The sequence below is a fragment of the Phoxinus phoxinus genome (genome assembly GCF_949152265.1).
Source record: "Phoxinus phoxinus genome assembly, chromosome: 22".
In the NCBI taxonomy this organism is placed as follows: domain Eukaryota; kingdom Metazoa; phylum Chordata; class Actinopteri; order Cypriniformes; family Leuciscidae; genus Phoxinus; species Phoxinus phoxinus.
In genome coordinates, this window is record NC_136897.1 from 4,336,627 (window position 1) to 4,356,816 (window position 20,190).

At 37.2% G+C, this 20,190-nt stretch overlaps 1 protein-coding gene across 3 annotated transcripts; it reads left to right on the forward strand.

Moving 5' to 3' along the window:
* The first annotated feature begins 4,478 nt into the window (after nucleotides 1-4,478).
* mmp19 (matrix metallopeptidase 19) lies at nucleotides 4,479-18,780 on the forward strand. Of its 3 annotated transcripts, none has more exons than XM_079598053.1 (9): nucleotides 4,479-4,663; nucleotides 5,570-5,661; nucleotides 5,886-6,019; nucleotides 7,785-7,994; nucleotides 9,668-9,913; nucleotides 9,998-10,126; nucleotides 10,258-10,422; nucleotides 15,498-15,625; nucleotides 16,838-18,780. In XM_079598053.1, exons 1-9 carry the CDS (start codon nucleotides 4,565-4,567, stop codon nucleotides 17,069-17,071), a joined length of 1,437 nt encoding a protein of 478 aa, XP_079454179.1. In that variant the 5' UTR covers nucleotides 4,479-4,564; the 3' UTR covers nucleotides 17,072-18,780. The 3 variants fall into 3 exon arrangements, with proteins under 3 accessions (XP_079454179.1, XP_079454181.1, XP_079454180.1); XM_079598054.1 differs by having other exon boundaries at nucleotides 4,618-4,663; nucleotides 5,544-5,661; XM_079598055.1 differs by lacking the exon at nucleotides 5,570-5,661 and having other exon boundaries at nucleotides 4,528-4,663.
* The last annotated feature ends 1,410 nt before the right edge of the window (nucleotides 18,781-20,190 follow it).

Sequence of the window (20,190 nt, forward strand, 5' to 3'; positions counted from 1 at the left end):
CCATATGAGATTCTACACAGTTCAGCGCACTTGGATCGGCGTTCCTAGATCGACTGATAGAGACTGTTTTTCAACAGAGCTTCTCAAACCTGTCCTGTAGACCCTTAACTCTGCCTCTAGGCTACCACATGCTTTTCCTTGCCTGTGCAAAGGATTGTGGGTGATTGGAGGAGATGAAGGATACACTTGATGCATCCTTCAAAACATGGAGGCAAAATGAAGGCTGCTTTCCAAGGATTTTTCCAATTGAGACACCCATCAACGGCGTGTGATGCCATGGCGGCTCAGGTATGCAGCCTTCCAATTGAGAAGCACACAACAAGTTATCGTGACGTATTTTCAGAGTGAAACAGGAAAATTGAATGAGAAAACAGAGGGCGTGGTTTATATTTTCCTGCTGAGAATTGGTTGGATATAGAAAAATGGTCATTCTATTCAGGTGACATCATCAGAGAAGGAAGGTCATTCCAGAAGGGAAGTAGATTTTGACAAAAAAAAAAAAAAAAAAATCAATCAACGTACACGCACGGCTCCACCAGATCTACAGACTCCACCCACTCGTTCACACTCCCCTGATTACTAATCACCACACCTGTACCTCGTCACCTGTTCACTATATAGATTCACTTGCACAACTCTTCATTGTCTGATCTCGTCTCTCTATCCTTACCTGTTCCACTTACCTGCCGTCATCCGATCCCGTTCCAAGAACCTTCTGCCATCTTTAGCGACTCTCATCTGTGTTTACCATCAGCCTCGTTCCGATCTCCATCTGTAAAGGACAATACTGTTATTCATGAGCTAAGTTCCTTTCATCTGTCTTCATTGTGTTCAACTCTCCATTAACATCTGCTGGTTTCCGTGCTTCTGTTCAAAATAAACTTCAGTATTATTTTACTCACCTGTCTGCTTCATCACTATCCGTGACACACGGATGAATGTTCACCACAAGACTAGTATTGTGCACTAACAAAGTAAATAGGATCCATTTTTATTTTATGACAATACTGCAATGATGCAAACGTGAAGGTAAATACTGTAGGTATGTAATGACGTCGCTCTGATGAACTGTGTTTCCCTTTACATGCAAACCTGGGGAGTTTCTATAGTAGCATAAAACCTCGAGGCTGTCAGGCTGATCCAATTCTGTAAAACTGGACTATGCCATACCACACTTTTGCCATGATTACATAAATTGTGGCTCAAGAAACCACACTTCCTACATGTGGAAGTAATTTACTGATGATATCCAGAAGATTTAGCTTGTTTAATTACTGTTTTGATTTCAACAGGTTTTGAGAATACGTGGTTCCTAATATGACAACTCCCAATCCAGGGCCGAAAGTCTCTGATGGTTTTCATTGAAATGACTGCCTTGAAGCTCAAGTCAAACAAATGACTTGAGGGTTAATGGTCAGTCACTCTTTGCCTGAAAGAAACTAAATAAATATGTGGACGTAACCTTTTACATTGGCAGAGCACAAAGCTTTCCATGGTCAACATAGTCTTAACATGTGGACAGACTTCAACAAAATCCTCTTTGCTTTGGCGTTCAACAGCATTTGCTGAAATTTCCTGCCTTTTCAGCAGTGATGGGCAGTAATGCGTTACAGTAATAATAGTACTTTTTGCAGTAACTAATTACTAACAAGATTTCAGTAATAATATTACAGTCTGTTACATCCATAAAATGGCACCATCGAGTGTTTGTAATAATTTCCGATTGCAATAATGTGGATTTTGAGGATCCCTGATAGATGGGTTACACTTAACCCTCCAATAAGTTAACACAGCTAACTAACTACCTAAATTAATAAATAAATAAAAATAAGGTAACTGGCTGTTGATGAGCTTAAGAATCATATGTGTTCAGAGTTTAAATATTTGGATTATATGATACATGTACCTTTTGATTACAGTCTACTCAAATATTTCCAGTTAATGTGACTTAGAGTTTGTAACCACCTTTCCCACGGCATTAAAGGCTCCCCTGAAATCAATTTCTTTCTTTTTTTTAGCTTTTAGTATGAATATGTTAGCCTTAAGGTTATATAAGCTGGTGTGCTCCAAAAAAATGACAAAATTTGCATTTAGGAGATATAAGCACTCAAAACTTAGTCTTTCACTTCCGCTAAAATGGATCACATATTTTTATGACTTCACCGCAGGCTTCTCATCACATCTTCTGTCCAATCAATTGCTCTCTGGAATCTAAAGCTCCACCCCCTATGCTATAACAGCCTGTTCTCACCCAAATGCGTCTCTATAGCACGCAGTGTGTTTATCGTGCAATTTATACGCGAAAATTAGTTTTTACGTGGATATGATACGCAGTTTTGCGCGTGCATATGATACGCACTTAATTTCGTGATATACACACGCACCCCACACCACTAATCCTACCCAAGCGTATAATACACACGCACCCTACCCCACCCTAAACCCAACCATGTGCTATCCATGCGTATACTATGCACGTAAAAACTCATTTTCGCGTATATATTACACGATAAACACACTGCGTGCTATATAGACGCATTTGGTGAGATCGGGTTGGCTATAAATACCACCTGGCCAAAGCGACTGTTGATACGCCATGGGTCGGAGATGTGTTCGTTTTTTTTTTCTTTCTTCCACTGTACGTTGGTTAAAGGTGCTATGTGTAGTTTTTCTACTAAAATGAATCCATTTTTTATTGCCTGTGTGTGAAGGGGTTTTAATCTCACAATAAAATGATCCACTTGGCGTGTTTTGCTATTACCTCTGAAAGCAAGTATTCCTATTTCTATGAGAAGTCTCCGGGTCGGGTTTGCAGCGAAATCCAGTGACGTGACTGAGACCTGCATGCGCGCTCCCGAGCGTCTCGCCTCTCGCCTCGTCTACTGACTTTGCTCTCAACAGCGACGACACTGCAACTTTATGACATGGAGTCTGCTAACACTAAGAAACGACCAGCACAACACAGACTCCAACACAAACTCCACATAATAATACATTTTTTAAAAAGAGTTTTTAGGCGTAAGGGTTTTAAGTGGGTTTCATTGTGGTCTGTCATAAAAAAACAAATATAAGAAGTAAATTAAAAAGAATTAGGTTAAGTCTTCTCGATGCTTCTTCCTGTTTCAAAGTTAATGAGGAAGCACGATCACAACGAAGATGATCACTAGAAAACAGTGGCAGCTTAGACAACACAAGACTGAACAAACTGAGGGCTATATATAGGCTATACAGTGCAAACAAAGAGCTAAATGAAATGCAGGTGAAACAAATCAGTAACCATGGAAACAAACTGGCACACGCTAGGCTGTGTCAGAAATTGCCCATATACCCTTAATTAGGGCACTATTGGAGGGGACAGCCCTTTGTCTTGGTGTCCGAAACCATAGTGGACAGTATCGAGTGCTCTCATTCAATCCCACAAAGCATTGCAATAACTAGTGTACAACTAATGTACGCTCAACGGCTAGAGAATACCCATAATGCACTGTGAGAGTTGCATGAATTCCTGCGGATGACCAGAAAATGGCGCGCGGAGCTGAATCAGCCATCCATCCTTTTTTCAATCCGCACGTCCAATGTGGTAAAAGCGTAATATCAATATCATACAGGAAGTTTTGATTGATTATTAATTGATTATTAATTGTTTAATTTCATTTATACTTAGTTTGCATGACAGAGTTCAAGACAAATCTTTTCATCTTACTACTGAAGCTGCCAGTTTGAAGTTTTTAATAACTATTAAACAGCAAGCATAAACTATGCAAAAGCGGCAGCCCTTCTGGCACTTCGTTGCCCTAATTCACTCACTCACTTTCATTCACTCCTTCAAGGGAACTATATTAGTGGACCAATGTAGGGAATAGTGAATGAGTGTATGGGCGTCGCCTACAGTAGCCTACAGTATTATTATTATTAAAGGTTAAAATTAACAACTGATTAGTATACAAATGCATATAAGGGAATTTTTATGAAGTTATATACCCTAACTTTTCAGTGATTTAAGATATTTTTGCGAAATGCTCCTCTCTAGAGTTATCTATCGAGTTTATGGTCATTGAATGGCTTTTCTGAGGTAAATGTTTAAATAAATACCTTTTATCTAAAGGTAAAAGGTGATTATTTACTAGCTGTATATTGACCTATTTCTGTGGAACCCTGGTTGAGTAATTGCATGAGACATGATACATTTCAGTAAGTTGTTCTGTGTTTCAACAGGGTTGATTGTAGCCTACCATGTAAACATTAGGCTAACATGTAGTCAGTAGCTGACATTATGTTCAATAATATTATAACTGAATACCAACACATACTGAATCAAGGAATTATTTACAAATGTATGGCAACGATTCCAAGAATTTTTAAAACTAGGTTTCGCGTGAGAAAGATGTTGGTGTGTGTTGGTTAGTTGGAGCAGGAGAAAGTACATCATCTATTCTTCACTCGCTCTGCGCTCGATTAACAGTAAACCCACAGGACGCCACTGCGCGCGCTTGACTCAACTCCATTCAGCTCCACACATTATTTCATCTTTCGACACCACTGGAGCTCTTTGCAGACTGGGATTATGGCTCACTGGTTGCAATATACAATATTTCTGACTGCTGTTCTACGTGTATGGTCATTTACTGAGACGAGCAGAAAACGAGAGTTCACTGAGGCACAGGTAATAAAAACGTGATTTAAATGCATGTGTTTTTTTTTTTAGGTTTTAGTCCTTAGGCAATACATTTAAATATCGGAAAATACCATCCATATTGTTAACTCTTATTTAATTCGAACAACAACAACAAGAATTTCAAATATGTCGTTACATTGATAAATACACAGATCTAAATAAATGTAAAAAAGAAAGAAAGAATTTGCTTGGATGAATGCTGTGTTATAAATGTACTTTTGAAATACTTTAAAGTATCGTTAAATAAGTAAATAGTTATACTTTTACACGAATCAAAAAGCCAGAATACAACGCTAAAAATAATACAGACTTTTAAAAAATCCTGAAAGAATCTTAAAGATTATGGGAAGTTAAAATAATTTTAAAAGACAGTCACAATATATTTTTGGCCAAACTCTTCTGAAGCTTTTGGGTCAAGTTTCAGAATTATATGAATTCTATCTATTAATATATTAAAATGTAATTTATACATGCCTTGATGAACTTTATTTTTTATATATTAACATCAACAACAACAACAAAAATCTCAAAGTATTAATTTGGCTGAAATTTTTATTATTAATTAACTTTGTATTGTAATTAACTGTGCAAATTGCTTTTGAATGTATTTCTGTGTGGTTTCGTTGTGTCCATCACTTGTTAACTGCTATCACAAAAATATGATAATATTAGAAGTTTAGTCATAAATAAATAAATCAAATTAAACAAAAAAAAATTGAAGCAGGTGTTTGAAAGCATATTTGTGTTACTGAACTTCTGACATAAAATGATCAGCCACAGTTTGCTGGTTGACAATACATCTTTAATATTTTAACATTCATAACATGCATTTACATTTTTTAATGATTAATGGGGTAGTTTTTGTTAGACTGCATATATTTTCACATTTCATAGATATACCTGAGGCGGTTTGGATATCTAGATACTCCACTGAACCCGGAAGCTCAGAAAGATTCCAGTGAGTGGGATATGAAAGTGGCTATTAGGTAAAATCAATGTTGTCATTATATATACATATATATATATATATATATAAAAAAATAATAATATATATAATATATATATATATATATATATATATATATATAATATATATATATATAAATGCATGCTCAAATGCTTGATTTTACTACCGACTTGATCCTAATTTGATAAAAATTCTTGTGGAGCACGCTCACATTGTAATCTCTGTTGTGTTTATTTGTGAAAGTCTCTTTCAGAGGGTGTCAGGGCTGTCAATCACGGGAAGTCTCGACAGAGCTACTCTTCTTAAAATGAGGCAGCCGCGGTGTGGTGTTGAGGACCCCTTCAACCAAAAGTCTTTCAAATACAGGCGATTTGGTGGTGGGTGCCTATACTTCCAGATTATTTCATAATACAGTCAACCTCCTTTATTACTAAATCAGAAACATTTTCTTTGAACCCTTTCTATTCATAAGAATGGGTCATCTTAATGCATTGCGATGCATGCACAATATAATATGTTGTATCATCTTGTATCATGAATAATGATACAAAACAACATTTCACATTATTATTATACTATGTGTTTATAACTTTGAAGAGTATGATGATTCATAACACATGATTTACACGTTATACTCACTTAAGTTACAACAGATTGGACACTTGTAAGAATGAGTTGTGCTGTTCCAGTGACAGTCCTGAAAGCCAGAGTCAACACCTTAAAGGGGTGGTAAAATGCCATTTTTCACAAGATGTAAAATAAATCTCTGATGTCCCCAGAGTGTGTGTGTGAAGTTTTAGCACAAAATACCCCACAGATATTTTTATAAAGCATGTTAAAGTTGTCACTTTTTGAGGATTTGCAAAAACGCACCGTTTTGTGCCTGGCCCTTTAAATGCAAATGAGCTGCACAGAGGGCGGGGTTTCAAGAGCTCGCGTGTGTTAGCAGCTGCGATTACCTCACGCAGACACACTAAAATGACAGAAACTGTTCTGCCTTTAATGTTAAAACGGAGTCAGACAAAGATGGAGAGACTCAAGAAGAAGTGACATGTAGAAGCAACAGGACGTCTCTGAATGTTTAGTTGATGAATTTATGTTGCTGATGTGGAGTTAACTATCTTCAGTTAGCATATTCTGTCATGATAATCTATAAGTCGCTCGTATAGGAACTGTTGTGAGATGCACACAGAGTGACTTTCTATTGCATGTGAAAAGATGGATGCTAAAGTCTGAGCTGACTCACAAATGTGCTCGACTACAACAACTCGGTAACACTTTACAATAAGGTTCATTTATTAAACATTAGTTAATGTATTAACTAACATGAACTAACAATGAGCAATACATTTGTTACAGTATTTATTAATCTTTCTTAATGTTAGTTCATATGAATAAAGCTGTTCGTTGTTTGTTCATGTTAGTTCACAGTGTATTAACTCATGTTAACAAGATTTTAATAAAGTATTAGTAAATGTTGAAATTAACATGAACAAAGATGAATAAATGCTCTATAAGTGCAGTTCATTATTAGTTAACGTTAACTAATGTAGTTAACTAATGAACCTTATTGTAAAGTGTTACCAACAACTCTTCCTCTTCTCAACATGGACTGCGTGTTCAGGGGGCGGGGCTTATGTACATTTTAGGGTTGGTGATGTCACTAACCCAGGAGGAATGTCGTGTAGTTCCTACTTGCCGTTTGTTGTAGTCCTTTTCTTTAAAAGCAAATATCTTCCTTTGCTTTGAACTTTGAGCGTTGTAACTTTGCAGATGTTGTTTATCCTCAAACAGCAACATTACACACTAACTAAAGTTAGAAAAGTGAAATCATACTTTACCACCCCTTTAAATTTAAATCTGGATGCAAATGTGGGCCAGTTATTAACTTATTATTAGACTTCATTTAGGCTTTTATTCACATTACATTGATCAGCGAACATGAACCAACTCAACCAAACCTGCTTGCAAACATTGGTTCTTGCAGAAGCTCAAACATGCTAAACAATTTAATATGGTAATTTACAATTGATGCCGTAACGAATAGAATGGAATGGTTGGCATAACCAAAGTAATCAACTTTGCCCTTGACATGGAGAAAACAGCTGTTTGGGTTTTTTGTTTGTCTTTGTTATTTCGTAGGATTTTGGCGAAAGAAAAACTTAACATATCGGATTTACAGCCACACACCAGATATGGGGAAAAGCGCAACACAGACCGCGATACGCTCAGCCTTTAACTTCTGGAGTGATGTCACCCCGCTCAGCTTTAAAGAGGTCAACTCTGGGCTTGCTGATATTAGAATCTCATTTCACAAGAGAGATGGCTGTCCTTCACCTTTTGATGGTCCTGGTAAGTAAATCTCACCAATCGTATTATTTAATGTAATATTAACAATGATATATTACAAAACATAATGGAACATAATACAATTAAATAGTGTTTTATATATTTTACTCCTGTCATGGTGTTTTACAATTCAGTAAGATCTGGTGTTAGACACTAGCTTGGTTGACACCAGACCCTTCTCCGTTGGTAACTGAGAGTGGGTCTGGGGAAGGTTCATTCACAGCCCATTTCCAAAGGGGCGTCACCAACGGACGTCGCTCAAAGCCTCTGTGCGCAATAGAGAGCCTAAGTCCCGCCCCTCCGCTTCCGGCTCATGGGACCTTATTTCGGAAAAAATATGTATGGTAGTCAATGGCGAGAGACAACTTATCTTTTTATTCCGTCTGAACTGTGCCCTGAATTACACATATGATGTTTGTCAATTTAAAAGATAATTATGAAAGTCAAGAAAGTCGCAGTTTGTCATAAAACAGAAGAGTAACGTTTAGTTTTATGTGAAAATCGCTCAATGAACTACATCTCTCGTCTCGCACTATACGTCATCGTTGCTCGTGTGTGTGCAGTCTGGTACAACACACTCAGGCATGACGCCGTAACGTTACGATTATAACGTAAGAAAACATGACAGACGTTAGCTTCAGTAAAGTTAGCTTCAGTAAAGTTAGCTTCAGTAAAGTTAGCTTCAGTAAAGTTAGCTTCATTCATTGAGAGAAAAGGTATGACGTCACATGTGCGCCTTTTGGGTTTGTAGTCTTTGTAATTACGTATTTTCACAGTCTTATACCTCAACAGTTTTACATCAAACTGCGACTTTATTTACTTTAAAATGTATCTTTTAAATTGACAAACATCATATGTGTAATTCAGGGCACAATTCAAACGAGATCAAAATATTTGTCGTCTCTCGCCATTGACTACCATACAATTTTTTTCTGAAATAAGGTCCCATGGTGGTCCACCGGAAGGGGAGGGACTTAGGTCTATCCAATAGACTACATGTTAAACCAATCAGAGCGATGAAGGAGATGGCGTATGCAGAGCGACGGAAAAACATCTCAACCTTGTTGTTCTTTGCTCGGTTTTTAACAAAAAGGAAACGTTCAAACCGCTTAAAACAGACGCGATAGCTGATTCGAACGAGTGACGTTCCACGGCGGCAGCCATCTTTGTTAGGTGCAAAAACTGCTTCAACGTCGCTGCGCTATCGGCATCGCGTAAAGCCCGCCTCAACGTTTGTGATTGGTGCCTCGATTTGGAAAAATTGGAAATGGGCTTGAATGGGCTCTTGGCCAGACGGACTTGCAGAGCAAATCTCAAATTTGCCGGAAGTTCGACAAGGTTTTCCCAGGCTTGTTAGACACCATCTGATCACGAAGAAAACATTCTATATATAAAATCTTAAAGGCTTCTGTCAGGAGCTTCATATAGAAGCTTTCAAACCCATCATGAGGTCCTTTTATGGATTACATTTTTTTATTTTATTTAGATACAATTTTATGAACTAAACAGCTTTTTTTTATTTGCTATTACTTACTGAGTATTCATCTTGTTTCAATATTAGTTAATAGTAGCTGAAGTGTTAATGTAGAACTCATTTGTCCTGCATTACTTCCTTCATAGGAACCTATTAATGACGGACTATTATTCTAAAGTGTTACGTAATAATGTTTTGTCAGGCCATGTTCTCGCCCATGCTGAAGCCCCTCCATCAGGAATAGTTCACTTTGATGAAGATGAATTCTGGACTGAAGGGAAGTATTATGGTTCTAACCTGCGCATTGTAGCGGCTCATGAGATCGGCCATGCTCTTGGCTTGGGTCATTCTCAGTACACTGGTGCTCTTATGGCAGCGCACTACACTGGTTACCAGGCTAATTTTAGACTGCACATTGATGATATCAGAGGAATCCAAGCCATATATGGTGAGATAATCAAGGGAATTTTTAAATAAATGAATGTTTGCCAATGGATATAACTGTCTTTGCTAATTACTCTCATGAATTCAGGTAAAAAGATCTCCAGTACAACTACTGCTGATGATATCTATGACGAAACACATCCCACTACCATGGCCCCATTCCCCAGGAGTGATGTGCTAGATCCATGCAATGCTAAACTTGATGCTATAATGCTGGGTGAGAAAACCGTGCCGTATAACAGTACACATGACCTCAGTTCAAATGCAGTAGATTTGCTTGTTCAATAACTAATTATATAGTGAAATATGTTATAGAAAATGTTCTAAAACAGTAATTATTTGTCTTAGGTCCCTGGCGCAAGACGTATGCGTTTAGTGGGGATTATGTGTGGACGGTAACAGATATGGGCCATAACTCTCCAGTCAAAATAAGTCTGCTGTGGAAGGGGCTGCCAGGAAACCTGAATGCAGCTGTATATTCCCCAAGAACCAACAAGACATACTTCTTTAAAGGTAGATAATTCTACAATAAAGTGGTGTTTTATTAGCCTGGTCCTACCAGACTCTCGTACATTTCATTTGTACAGAGTGTCTGGCCGCTCTCCATTGACAAGCGTTAACTTCCTTGAAGGCGGGTACTCTGTTGAAGTTTAAAACTATTGGATCTTCCCAGAGCCACTCTGGATCTGCCATAACCAATCGCTAACGTTTGGTCGTGACGAAACTTCAACTCACACTAGCGCACGACCTCAACGTCATCGTTCTCCGCCACTCCCCGTTCGCTGATTGGATCGGTAAAAAGTTGACAGGAGAAAACACAAGAATATACCACAAACCCAGACATAGTCCTGAAGGAAAATGAAAATTGAGTGGAAGTATGTAGGAGGGTGGAGCCAGGCTAGTGATTTATGTAAGCAATAAGGTACGAGAGGCTGTGCTGTATCGAGAATAAGTCACGGCTGAAGGGCGTTGTTAGGCACGACGCGAAGCGGAGTCAGCCGTTACTTATTCACGATACAGCACTTGCCTGTTGACTGTACACAGATGACTACGGGCTCGGGAAAACCCCTTAACTGTTAAAAGGACAAGATATCGCAGCGGACATTCAAACTGATTTTTTTATTATGAATATATAGGACTGACCTGAAGGAAAATGCTATGTCTACTGTAAATGCAGGTACACTCGCTTACTCGATCTCTCACAATACTCTACTATAGCTTCAGTGAACAATATCGATGAGATCAAACATGCGTTTAAGTTGCTAAGAGTGGTTGCTAGGGGTGTTGTGTAGTGATACATAGAACAGTGGTGAAGCGGTCATAGCCGTGTTTTATCGTAAATAAAACACAGCTATTGGCCAATCAGAATCAAGGATTGGAACTAACTGTTTTATAAATGCCTTTTAAAATGTTTTATTGAAAATTGTTGGAATTGTATTGGAGCCATAATAATGAATGTAATACAGGAGGAGCTTTTTACTCACAGAAGTCCATGGTCCAATGGACTTTATGCACAGCTGCACTACTTCCTGAACTTTAGCCAGCTCCTTAGTTTGTCCAATAATGGCAGACAGGAAACTGATTAATCCAGGTGTGCCTGACCAACAACAATAATCAGACACACCTGGATTAATCAGTTTGTCCAATAATGGCAGACAGGAAACAAAGGAGCTGGCTAAAGTTCAGGAAGTAGTGCAGCTGTGCATAAAGTCCATTGGAGAAATGGGAATTCCCAATATGGCAGCTGTAGTCCCATTTTACAATTAAAACTCATTTTTAAACTTTATGAACTTCAAAAGTCAGTAGTGGAGAAAAATAACAACCTTGGGAGAAACCTAGCTCAATGGAGGTCAGGGGGTTGACTATCATAATGTGGTAGTTGATTTCAAGCTATGGTATAATTAAAATTGATAGTATTTATCTTTAAATGATAAATACTATAGATAAAAGCAGTATGTAGTTTGACCAGCAGAAGTCAGTTTGTTGGGGTTTGTGCTGAAGTTGAAGAGGACTGAGTTGTGGTCAGAGCTGGTCCTAAATAAAACATCTGGCCTGGGTACAGACTGGATCAGACTGACTCTGGGAACCTGGGGATGAGACAGTGAAACAGACAGACAGTGTAAGCATAGACTCCACCTTTATTATTCTGCTGCTCTAAAGCAGTGCAATAATTTGCACAATAATCCAGGATTTGTGTAAGAGGATTAAGGGAATGAGTTATGTGTATGCTTGGTTAAAAAGTTGGGTCTTTAGAGTTAAACTAACATAAATGTCTGTTCCCCAAACACTGCTAGAAAGGCTATTTTAGAGTGTAGGTGCTAAATACTAAATACACTACCTGTTTGTGTATGCTCTGTGTTTTTCTGTTTTGTTTCTGTTGTGTCTAAGGATTCATATTTTGATGTATCATAGAGTCTTAGTTTACATTTTGTTTCCATTTTCTTATCCTGTGTTTTGTTCCTGGTTGCATCCAAAATCGCATACTTCCCTACTATATACTTGACGAAAAACAGTATGTGACAAATGAAGTATGTCCAAATCCACAATACTAATAAAAGAGTAGGCAAAAAGTTCCTAGATGACCTTATTCTTCCAGTGAGATTCTACAGTGTGCATAAGATGGACACTTTACTATCCCATGAGGCCACATTACATGATAATGACAACATGGCGAATATAGTACGTCCAGATTACATTCATACTACTCACATTCATACTATATAGTACATATTTGTTTAGCGGTCGTGAAGTAATAACTTAGGCGAGTTCGGATGCAGCAACTGTGGCTGCGTTTACACTTGGCATTAACATGCGATCATCATGATCCGATCAAGCAGATCGGATCATTAGGCAATCAGGACACCGTGCGTTTACATTTGTTCATATTAAGTAGCCTCTGTATCTGGATAACCGATCGGATTTCTGTTTCCTGCATAATATTTAAATTAGGTCTGTAGCACGACACCAATAAGAGTAAAGATAATACAAATTAAGCAATGTCCCAATTTCTTTCACTCACTTTACTTTCCTGTGCAATCTCCATCTTTAAATCAAATTGCGTTTTTTGAATGAAGGAATATTTCCAGAGTTGATCATACAAAAATAACTGGGTTATAATAAAAAAAAAACACAAGTCACATCATCGATCATCGGGGTTTAAGATTATAGCATGCAATGACTATATTTACAGAAATGTGAGATTAATACACATGCTGAAACAATAAAAACATTCAACATTTAAAAAATAAAAAGTTTATTCCTATTATTCCTCTGGCAAAGCAGCGCACGCTCTTCATTAAGATCTCATGACTCACAGCTGTGATTGTTCAGGCGATCACCTCGTTCAGATAATGTTGCACAATTAAAATGAAAAATTACACACACGGTATCATGTAAGTCAAACAAACTGTTTTAAATATTAAAGTTTATTGTAAGGTTCAAATAAATTTAATTTATTGTCTAAACTGCGTCTGGCCATTATTTTCTGACAGCCGCGTGGGGAGACTGGGGGATTTATATGACGTCCACCTGTGAATGCAGACACGACGGCTGGATTGCGTTTACATTACACTGAGATCCGATCACAATGCGTCCTCGACTACCTACGAAACTGGACACGCTGATCAGATAACATTCCGATCAGAAGCGCGTTTACACTCGTCTTTTCAATGTGTATGTGGACAACATCCAGATACAGGTCGCATGTTAATGCCAAGTGTAAACGCAGCCTGTTTCTACTAGTGTACATTGTTTCTGATTATGTTCACCTGTGTCTTGTTTAGTTGCTCGTTATCTCTTGTATAGTCCTGTGTTTCAGTTCATCTTTGTCAGTTTGCTAGATGTTGCGTTCTTCAGTATTTGATAGTGTTGTAGCCGAGAAACAACAGTATATCCATCAAAATTTTTGGTACAATAATTCAATTCATCATGAAACGGAGATTACGATTTTGTCAGTTTGCTACTGTATTAAATAAAATACATTAGGGTTGTTTAGAAAAGTAAGAAGACCTTGCGACTTTTAAAGCCTTTCTGTAACTAGTAATGCTATCCTTTCACACAATGCGAAATAACTGTAGTTTGGTATTCCTCCACCTGCGCTCCATGTTCTTGGTTGTCCTCTTGAGAGTATATGTGTGCTAGTTATATCATGGTGCTGGGATTTTCTCCTTAATCTTCTTTAGCCATAGAGGAGACACAGAAACCAGGGTGCTAGAGAGGACAGAACCATGGTTACCGTTGCAGTGTCCAGTTGGTATGCTGTAGAGTTGCGCAGATCTATAAGATTATTAATAAAGTGGTCAAAGGAATAGTTCTACCAGATTAGTAATATGGTGTGTATCTTTACAAATGAAGAACTTTAATGAATTTTAAAGCCTAAAAACAATCGGCAGAAGTAAAAGCTAAAAAAATAAAAGAAATAAAAACCTGCCAGAAGTAAAAGACTGCACCACGGTCGCATGACTTTAATGTCACCATCACTAAGCTTCCCACAACTCACTCACACTTTATTCTAACATCTACAAGTCAGAAAGTTTGAGTTGGAATAATTGGTAAGATGTTCGGCAATGTTCGGCAATCTCTGTAGTCCTGTTTAAATACTTGTTAACAAATGCATTTTTCAAAACACGTAAAAGCTTAAATAATCACGAGTGGGGTATTACTGATGTGTTTTACGTCACAGGTTGAAACATGAAAATGTCTTGACATTCACCAACCTTCCCTTCTTACAGTTAAAAAAGTATTTAAGTAATCTAACGGATGGCTCTCGGGCAAATCAAGTGCAATAAAATAAATAAAAACAAGTTTGGTGTGAGCGAAATCCATGGAGAAAAAAAACTGGACTGTGAATTGTTCATGAACGCATCACTACTTGTTTGGGGGGGGATGTGGAGGGTCAAGTAATTGGTCAAATGATTTGTGTGGTAAACCCTGTAACATTAGGCCACAAGTGCTGATGATTGAGCTTAAATTGTACCAAACTCTGAATATTCCTTTAAAAACATCTTGCCTGATCTGAGTCACAACTGCATACAGCTTTCATACACAAATGTTCATTGGATAATTTATGTCAGTACTTAAAGGGGAACTTGGCAACTTTTTTAACTTAATAAAACCGTTTAGAAATCATTTGGATGGTTAAATAACCTGTTCTGGTGAAAATGGTGACTTTCCCCGCTCCCCCCAGCGTTCCCAGGCAGGAAAACCAACCTTGCAACATGGGGACTAACGTCCCGGTAAATTGGAAATAGGAAGTCTCGAGAGAAGCGAGAACGAGCGAGAAACACGAACTGCTTTACGGCAATTCGACATAAACACATGACATGTCCTATGATACTGTGCTTGTTGTATTACCCACCTCGGTAGACACAGCTCCTCACGTTAAAGTTGGTCGACTCTGATAATAACATGCGCATGAGCAGCGTTTTTTTTTTTCGACAGTGTTGTGAAATATACGCCCCACAGCTGTAGGGGGAGCTCATGGGGAGAACATGCTACAACAAAAGTGAAAATCAGCGAAGAAATGGCTAAGTTGCCAAGTTCCCTTTAACTGAAGTCTTTTCTTCTACCCACCTGCTTCTCCTTCTCAGGTGAAAAAGTCTGGAGGTTCACAAATTACCGCCTTGACTATCGATACCCCAAACCACTAAAAAGAATCCCTGCCAACATCGACGCTGCATTGTACTATGAGAAGAACAAGAAAATTTTCTTCTTTAAGGTATAGTGAGATTTTAACATTATTATTCACAACCTATACTTACGAGAAAAAAAATCATGATAAATTCATAAGTCCTCAAAAAGCTCTATAAACAAACTGTTTTTGTTGATAGATGTTTTTCTGTTTAGCTCAGCTCCATTCATGAGGACACTACACAATTTTATCTTGTCTTATTTACACACCTGATTCAAGTCCTGAATCAGTCCTCCTTCACCAATATTTCTTAGCAAATGGAGTTTGTGCAACAAACTTCCGTATTCTGTAAAACAGGTTGCATGCATCGCTTCCGGTTCAGGTCTTTTGAATGTGAAAATTAAAAAAGGTCTTTTAAAGCTGCAGTTCGTAACTTTTTTGGGGTTAAAAATGATCCAAAATAAAGTTGAGCAAGTACATAACCTGCCAGTGTTCAAAACTGTCTGCTTTCCTTAGCTCGATTCAAACAGGTAAGCTTGTAATAATGTTTTTAATTCCAGTGGTACTGGTGGATTTCCGTGGGAAACACTTGACGCGATGCATGATGTAGGAGTGGCGTAAACTTTAACGTCTCTGGCGGTTCAAACAAACAGGGCTGGGCGACAAACTCAAGCTCCTCCGATATTACTCTTTAAAAATTGTCGTTTTAGACTTCTAATTCGTGACTGGTGTTTTGTTTTGCTCGATCTTCTGAGTTCGTCATTGCGTTGTGCGTCAGGTCAAGTGTTACTCTTTCACTGTAAACATATGCGTACGGCCGCCTGCGGGAAGTTATTTAAGTCGATAAAGTTTTTAATATGGATATTTTTCTTACACGAACGCATCGCTTCCCTTCAGAAGGCCTTTATTAACCCGCCAGAGCCGTGTGGATTTACTTTTATCATGGATGGATGCACTTTGATGGCCGATCACTGCTATTATAATGCTTGGAAGAGCCAGGACATTTTTTAATATAACTCCGATTGTGTCCGTCTGAAAGAAGAAAGTAATAAACACCTAGGATGGATTGAGGGTGAGTAAATCATGGGGTAACTATCCCTTTAAGTCCAAGTAGGGTGTCCCATCTGTCATTTTAGGTTTCCCATTACGGTCGGTACGCGCTCTTGATGCACATATTATTTATGTATTAATTCGTGAAGTTTTCAGTTCTAAAACTTACAGTATGTTTCATAGTACAATGATTTCTTATAATGTATGTCAAAATGTGATTACCCAATTCATTAAATCATTGTTTTTCAGGGCTCAGGCTATTGGCAGTGGGATGAGATGGTTTATAATGACCTCAGCATTTATCCCAAACCCATTTCCCGTCTGTTTACTGGCATCCCATCAAATCCTGATGCAGCTTTCACATGGACCAATGGGAAGATGTATTTCTTCAAGGACGACAGGTACTGGCGCGTGAATGAACAGCTCTCTGCTGATTCTGGATATCCTCTTAGCAAGCGTTTTCGCTGGATGAGATGCAGCTAAACTGCATTTAAACTCTGTGAACGTTTAAAGCTAAAGTGTGCAACTTTTGGCCCTCCGCTTCCCACCCACAGCCGAAGCCCCGTTTCTCTGTGTACGGATATGGTGTTAATGATGTACGTATGTATGCAAGTTCCCACGTAGTCCATCCTAACAGCTCTAAAATATAACATTTAATGTAGGTTTATAAAAGTGTATTTGGGCAAAGACATGGTTTGGAAGATGAATTTGCACTTTCTTATTAATGACATTTTGTTATTTATTATTAAAAAAAGTTAGATAGTGTAGTTTTAACTATCATTTTTGGCTGATGCTTTCATTTCTTTGATGAAGACACAAGATACCGAATACTAAAGTTCAGCATGAAGTCTGTTAGAGCTACAGTTACACTGAGAATACACCAAGAGAGTTGAATTCATTTTGTGCATCATGCACATTATATTGTATGTCTAAAAGAAGGCATAAATGGTTTAATTTCAAACATACATGTGTTTAAAAGACATGTCCAAACACAGCCCTGACGTCTAGGCTAACACAAGGCAAAATCAGTGGAAATTTAGTAGATGGCTCACCAAAGCCCAGGAATAGACTAGTCGTCTATAACATGACACAAACACCTTGTAATCACTGTTGACTTTGCTTACATGATGGAATAACCAACATCTAGCAAGTGATTTTAGCAACAAAAAAAAATGCTTTTTATTTATAAGATATTTTATATAAAAGAACATTTCTGAAAAGTACCCTGTTTCAAAGTTTGCATTGCTTGATTCTTAATACTGTGTGTCGTTACCTGGAAGATCCAAGACTTTTTTTTGTTTTTGTGATGGATGTTCTTGAGTCCTTTGTTTGTCCTGAACAGTTAAACTGTCCAATCAATGTTCTTCAGAAAAATCCTCTATGTCCCACAAATGACTTTGGGTTTTCCAGCATCTTTTGCATATTTGAACCCTCTCCAGGACTGACTGTATGATTTTGAGATCTATCTTTTCACACTGAAGACAATTGAGGGACTCAAACACAACTATTTAAAAAAAAAAGTTCAAACAATAAGATGTATAAAGAGATGGGGGTGAAAACTTTTGAACAGGATGATCAGGGTAAATTGTACTTGTTTTGTCTTCTGGGAAACATGTAAGTATGTTCTGTAGCACATGACTAAATTAAAAAAATATTATCTTAAAACTAAATTTACACATGTAGATCCTGTTCAAATGTTTTCACCCCCACCTCTTTGTTCATGTATTCAATGAATGGAAATATGCTCTGTTTTCTTTGTTTAGTTGTTATTTAATACACCACACACAGCAATTTGTTATTGTTCCTTGAATATATATTTTTATATTGCAACTCCCCATTTTAACACAACAAAAATCCAATATATTGTGTAAAAATATTTGATTGTATAGTAGCAGCACAAGGGACAATTTGTACAGTTTGATTTGTTACACGTCTGCTGAAATAACTAAAGGAGTCAAATACAAGCAAATCAAGTTGGATGGATAGTTCCTCAACAGGCCTTTATTACTCACGATTTGTTTCTCATCTTCTTTGCCAATCAATTACAAAAAGTGACCCTAGGTTTCCTTGTCCGTAAACTTTCTAATGAGAAATTAAAGATTTGCAATTGGGGTTTTTTGGGGGTACTTTTTATATTAGTTGGACTGCTGCACTCTTTAAAAATCTTTGAAATAATTTAATTGAACAGAACAATTTCCCTGCATGCATTTCTACATGTCACGTGTACAGAATATAATATGTGATTATTAGGAATAAACTAAACTAAACCATTTTGTATGCAGAAAAGATTGCATATTTGTATACATTGTATATTATATTTACTATATACTGAGATACTTTATAAAAAAAACTGCCAATAATAATTTATCACTAGGTCATCTTCATCTGTTGAAACACAATCACTGTATAGTTATATATATATCCCACTTTTATTATTATAGTTAATACAAATGAATGAGTTTAAATTTTATACCTCACAATTTTGAATTAATATCTCACAATTAATTTTGATTTTTTCCCCTCACGATTCCAAGTTTACATCTCACAATTTAAATTTTATACCTCACAATTTTTACTTTTTGTCACAATTTTGAGTTTATATCTCACAATTCTAACTTTTTTCTCACAATTCTGATATTATTTTTCACAATTTTGACTTTTTTCCCTCACAATTATGAGTGTATATCTCACAATTCTGACTTTTTTCTCACAATTCTGATATTATTTTTCACAATTTTGAATTTTTCCCTCACAATTATGAGTTTATATCTCACAATTCTAACTTTATCGATTACAATTACATATATTGCTAAAGTCAGATTTATAAGATAAAAGTCACACTTTTTTTATTATTATTCTGTGGCAGAAACAAGGCTCCATACTGCTCAGATAACATATTTCAATAACATATTTATTATTGGTCCTGTACTTGCACACCGACCTTCTACACAAGTGTCCTGAAGCAAACCACAGCTTCGACAAATATTCCAGTGCTTCTCTTTCCCCTTTGTGTCCTATGATAGCCCTGTGTGTGTGAAATGGTGACCATAAACTGTTGATTGACTGTGCTTTATGAAAATTACACCCACAAATGATGATCCATAATCTATGACATGCATTTGAAACTCGGTCCTTTCTCTAATGAGTTCACATGAATGTTTATGTTGCTCAAACACACTGTGTGGGCTGTTTCTTCACACCGAGCTGTCAGTGTCTGAAGCAGACTGAGTGCTCATGGGAGAAAAAGAGAAAACTACACAAACCTGTTTGATCAATCTGAACTCCTCACACATCAGCTTTTTGAAATGTGCGAAAGTTTTGAGTGCAAGATGATGTATAACAAGATGCCACCAACATCCAGTACAAATGGTTGTAATTTATCACTAGGTTGTCTTCATCTTTTCAAACACACCCACTGTACCATATAGCCTATAAATATCCCACAATTCTGACTCTTTTTTTCCTCACAATTGAGTTTATATCTGACAATTCTAACTTTATTTCTCACAATTCCAAGTTTATATCTCACAATTCTGATCTTTTCCCTCACAATTATGAGTTTATATCTCAAGATTCTGACTTTTTTCTGACAATTTTGAGTT

Bases quoted from the DNA above. Each gene is read 5' to 3' on its own strand.
- mmp19 (XM_079598053.1), top strand. From the start codon at position 4,565: ATGGCTCACTGGTTGCAATATACAATATTTCTGACTGCTGTTCTACGT. The intron at 5,662-5,885 runs GTAAAATCAATG...TATTTGTGAAAG, and splicing joins GATATGAAAGTGGCTATTAG to TCTCTTTCAGAGGGTGTCAG. The intron at 9,914-9,997 runs GTGAGATAATCA...TCATGAATTCAG, and splicing joins AGGAATCCAAGCCATATATG to GTAAAAAGATCTCCAGTACA.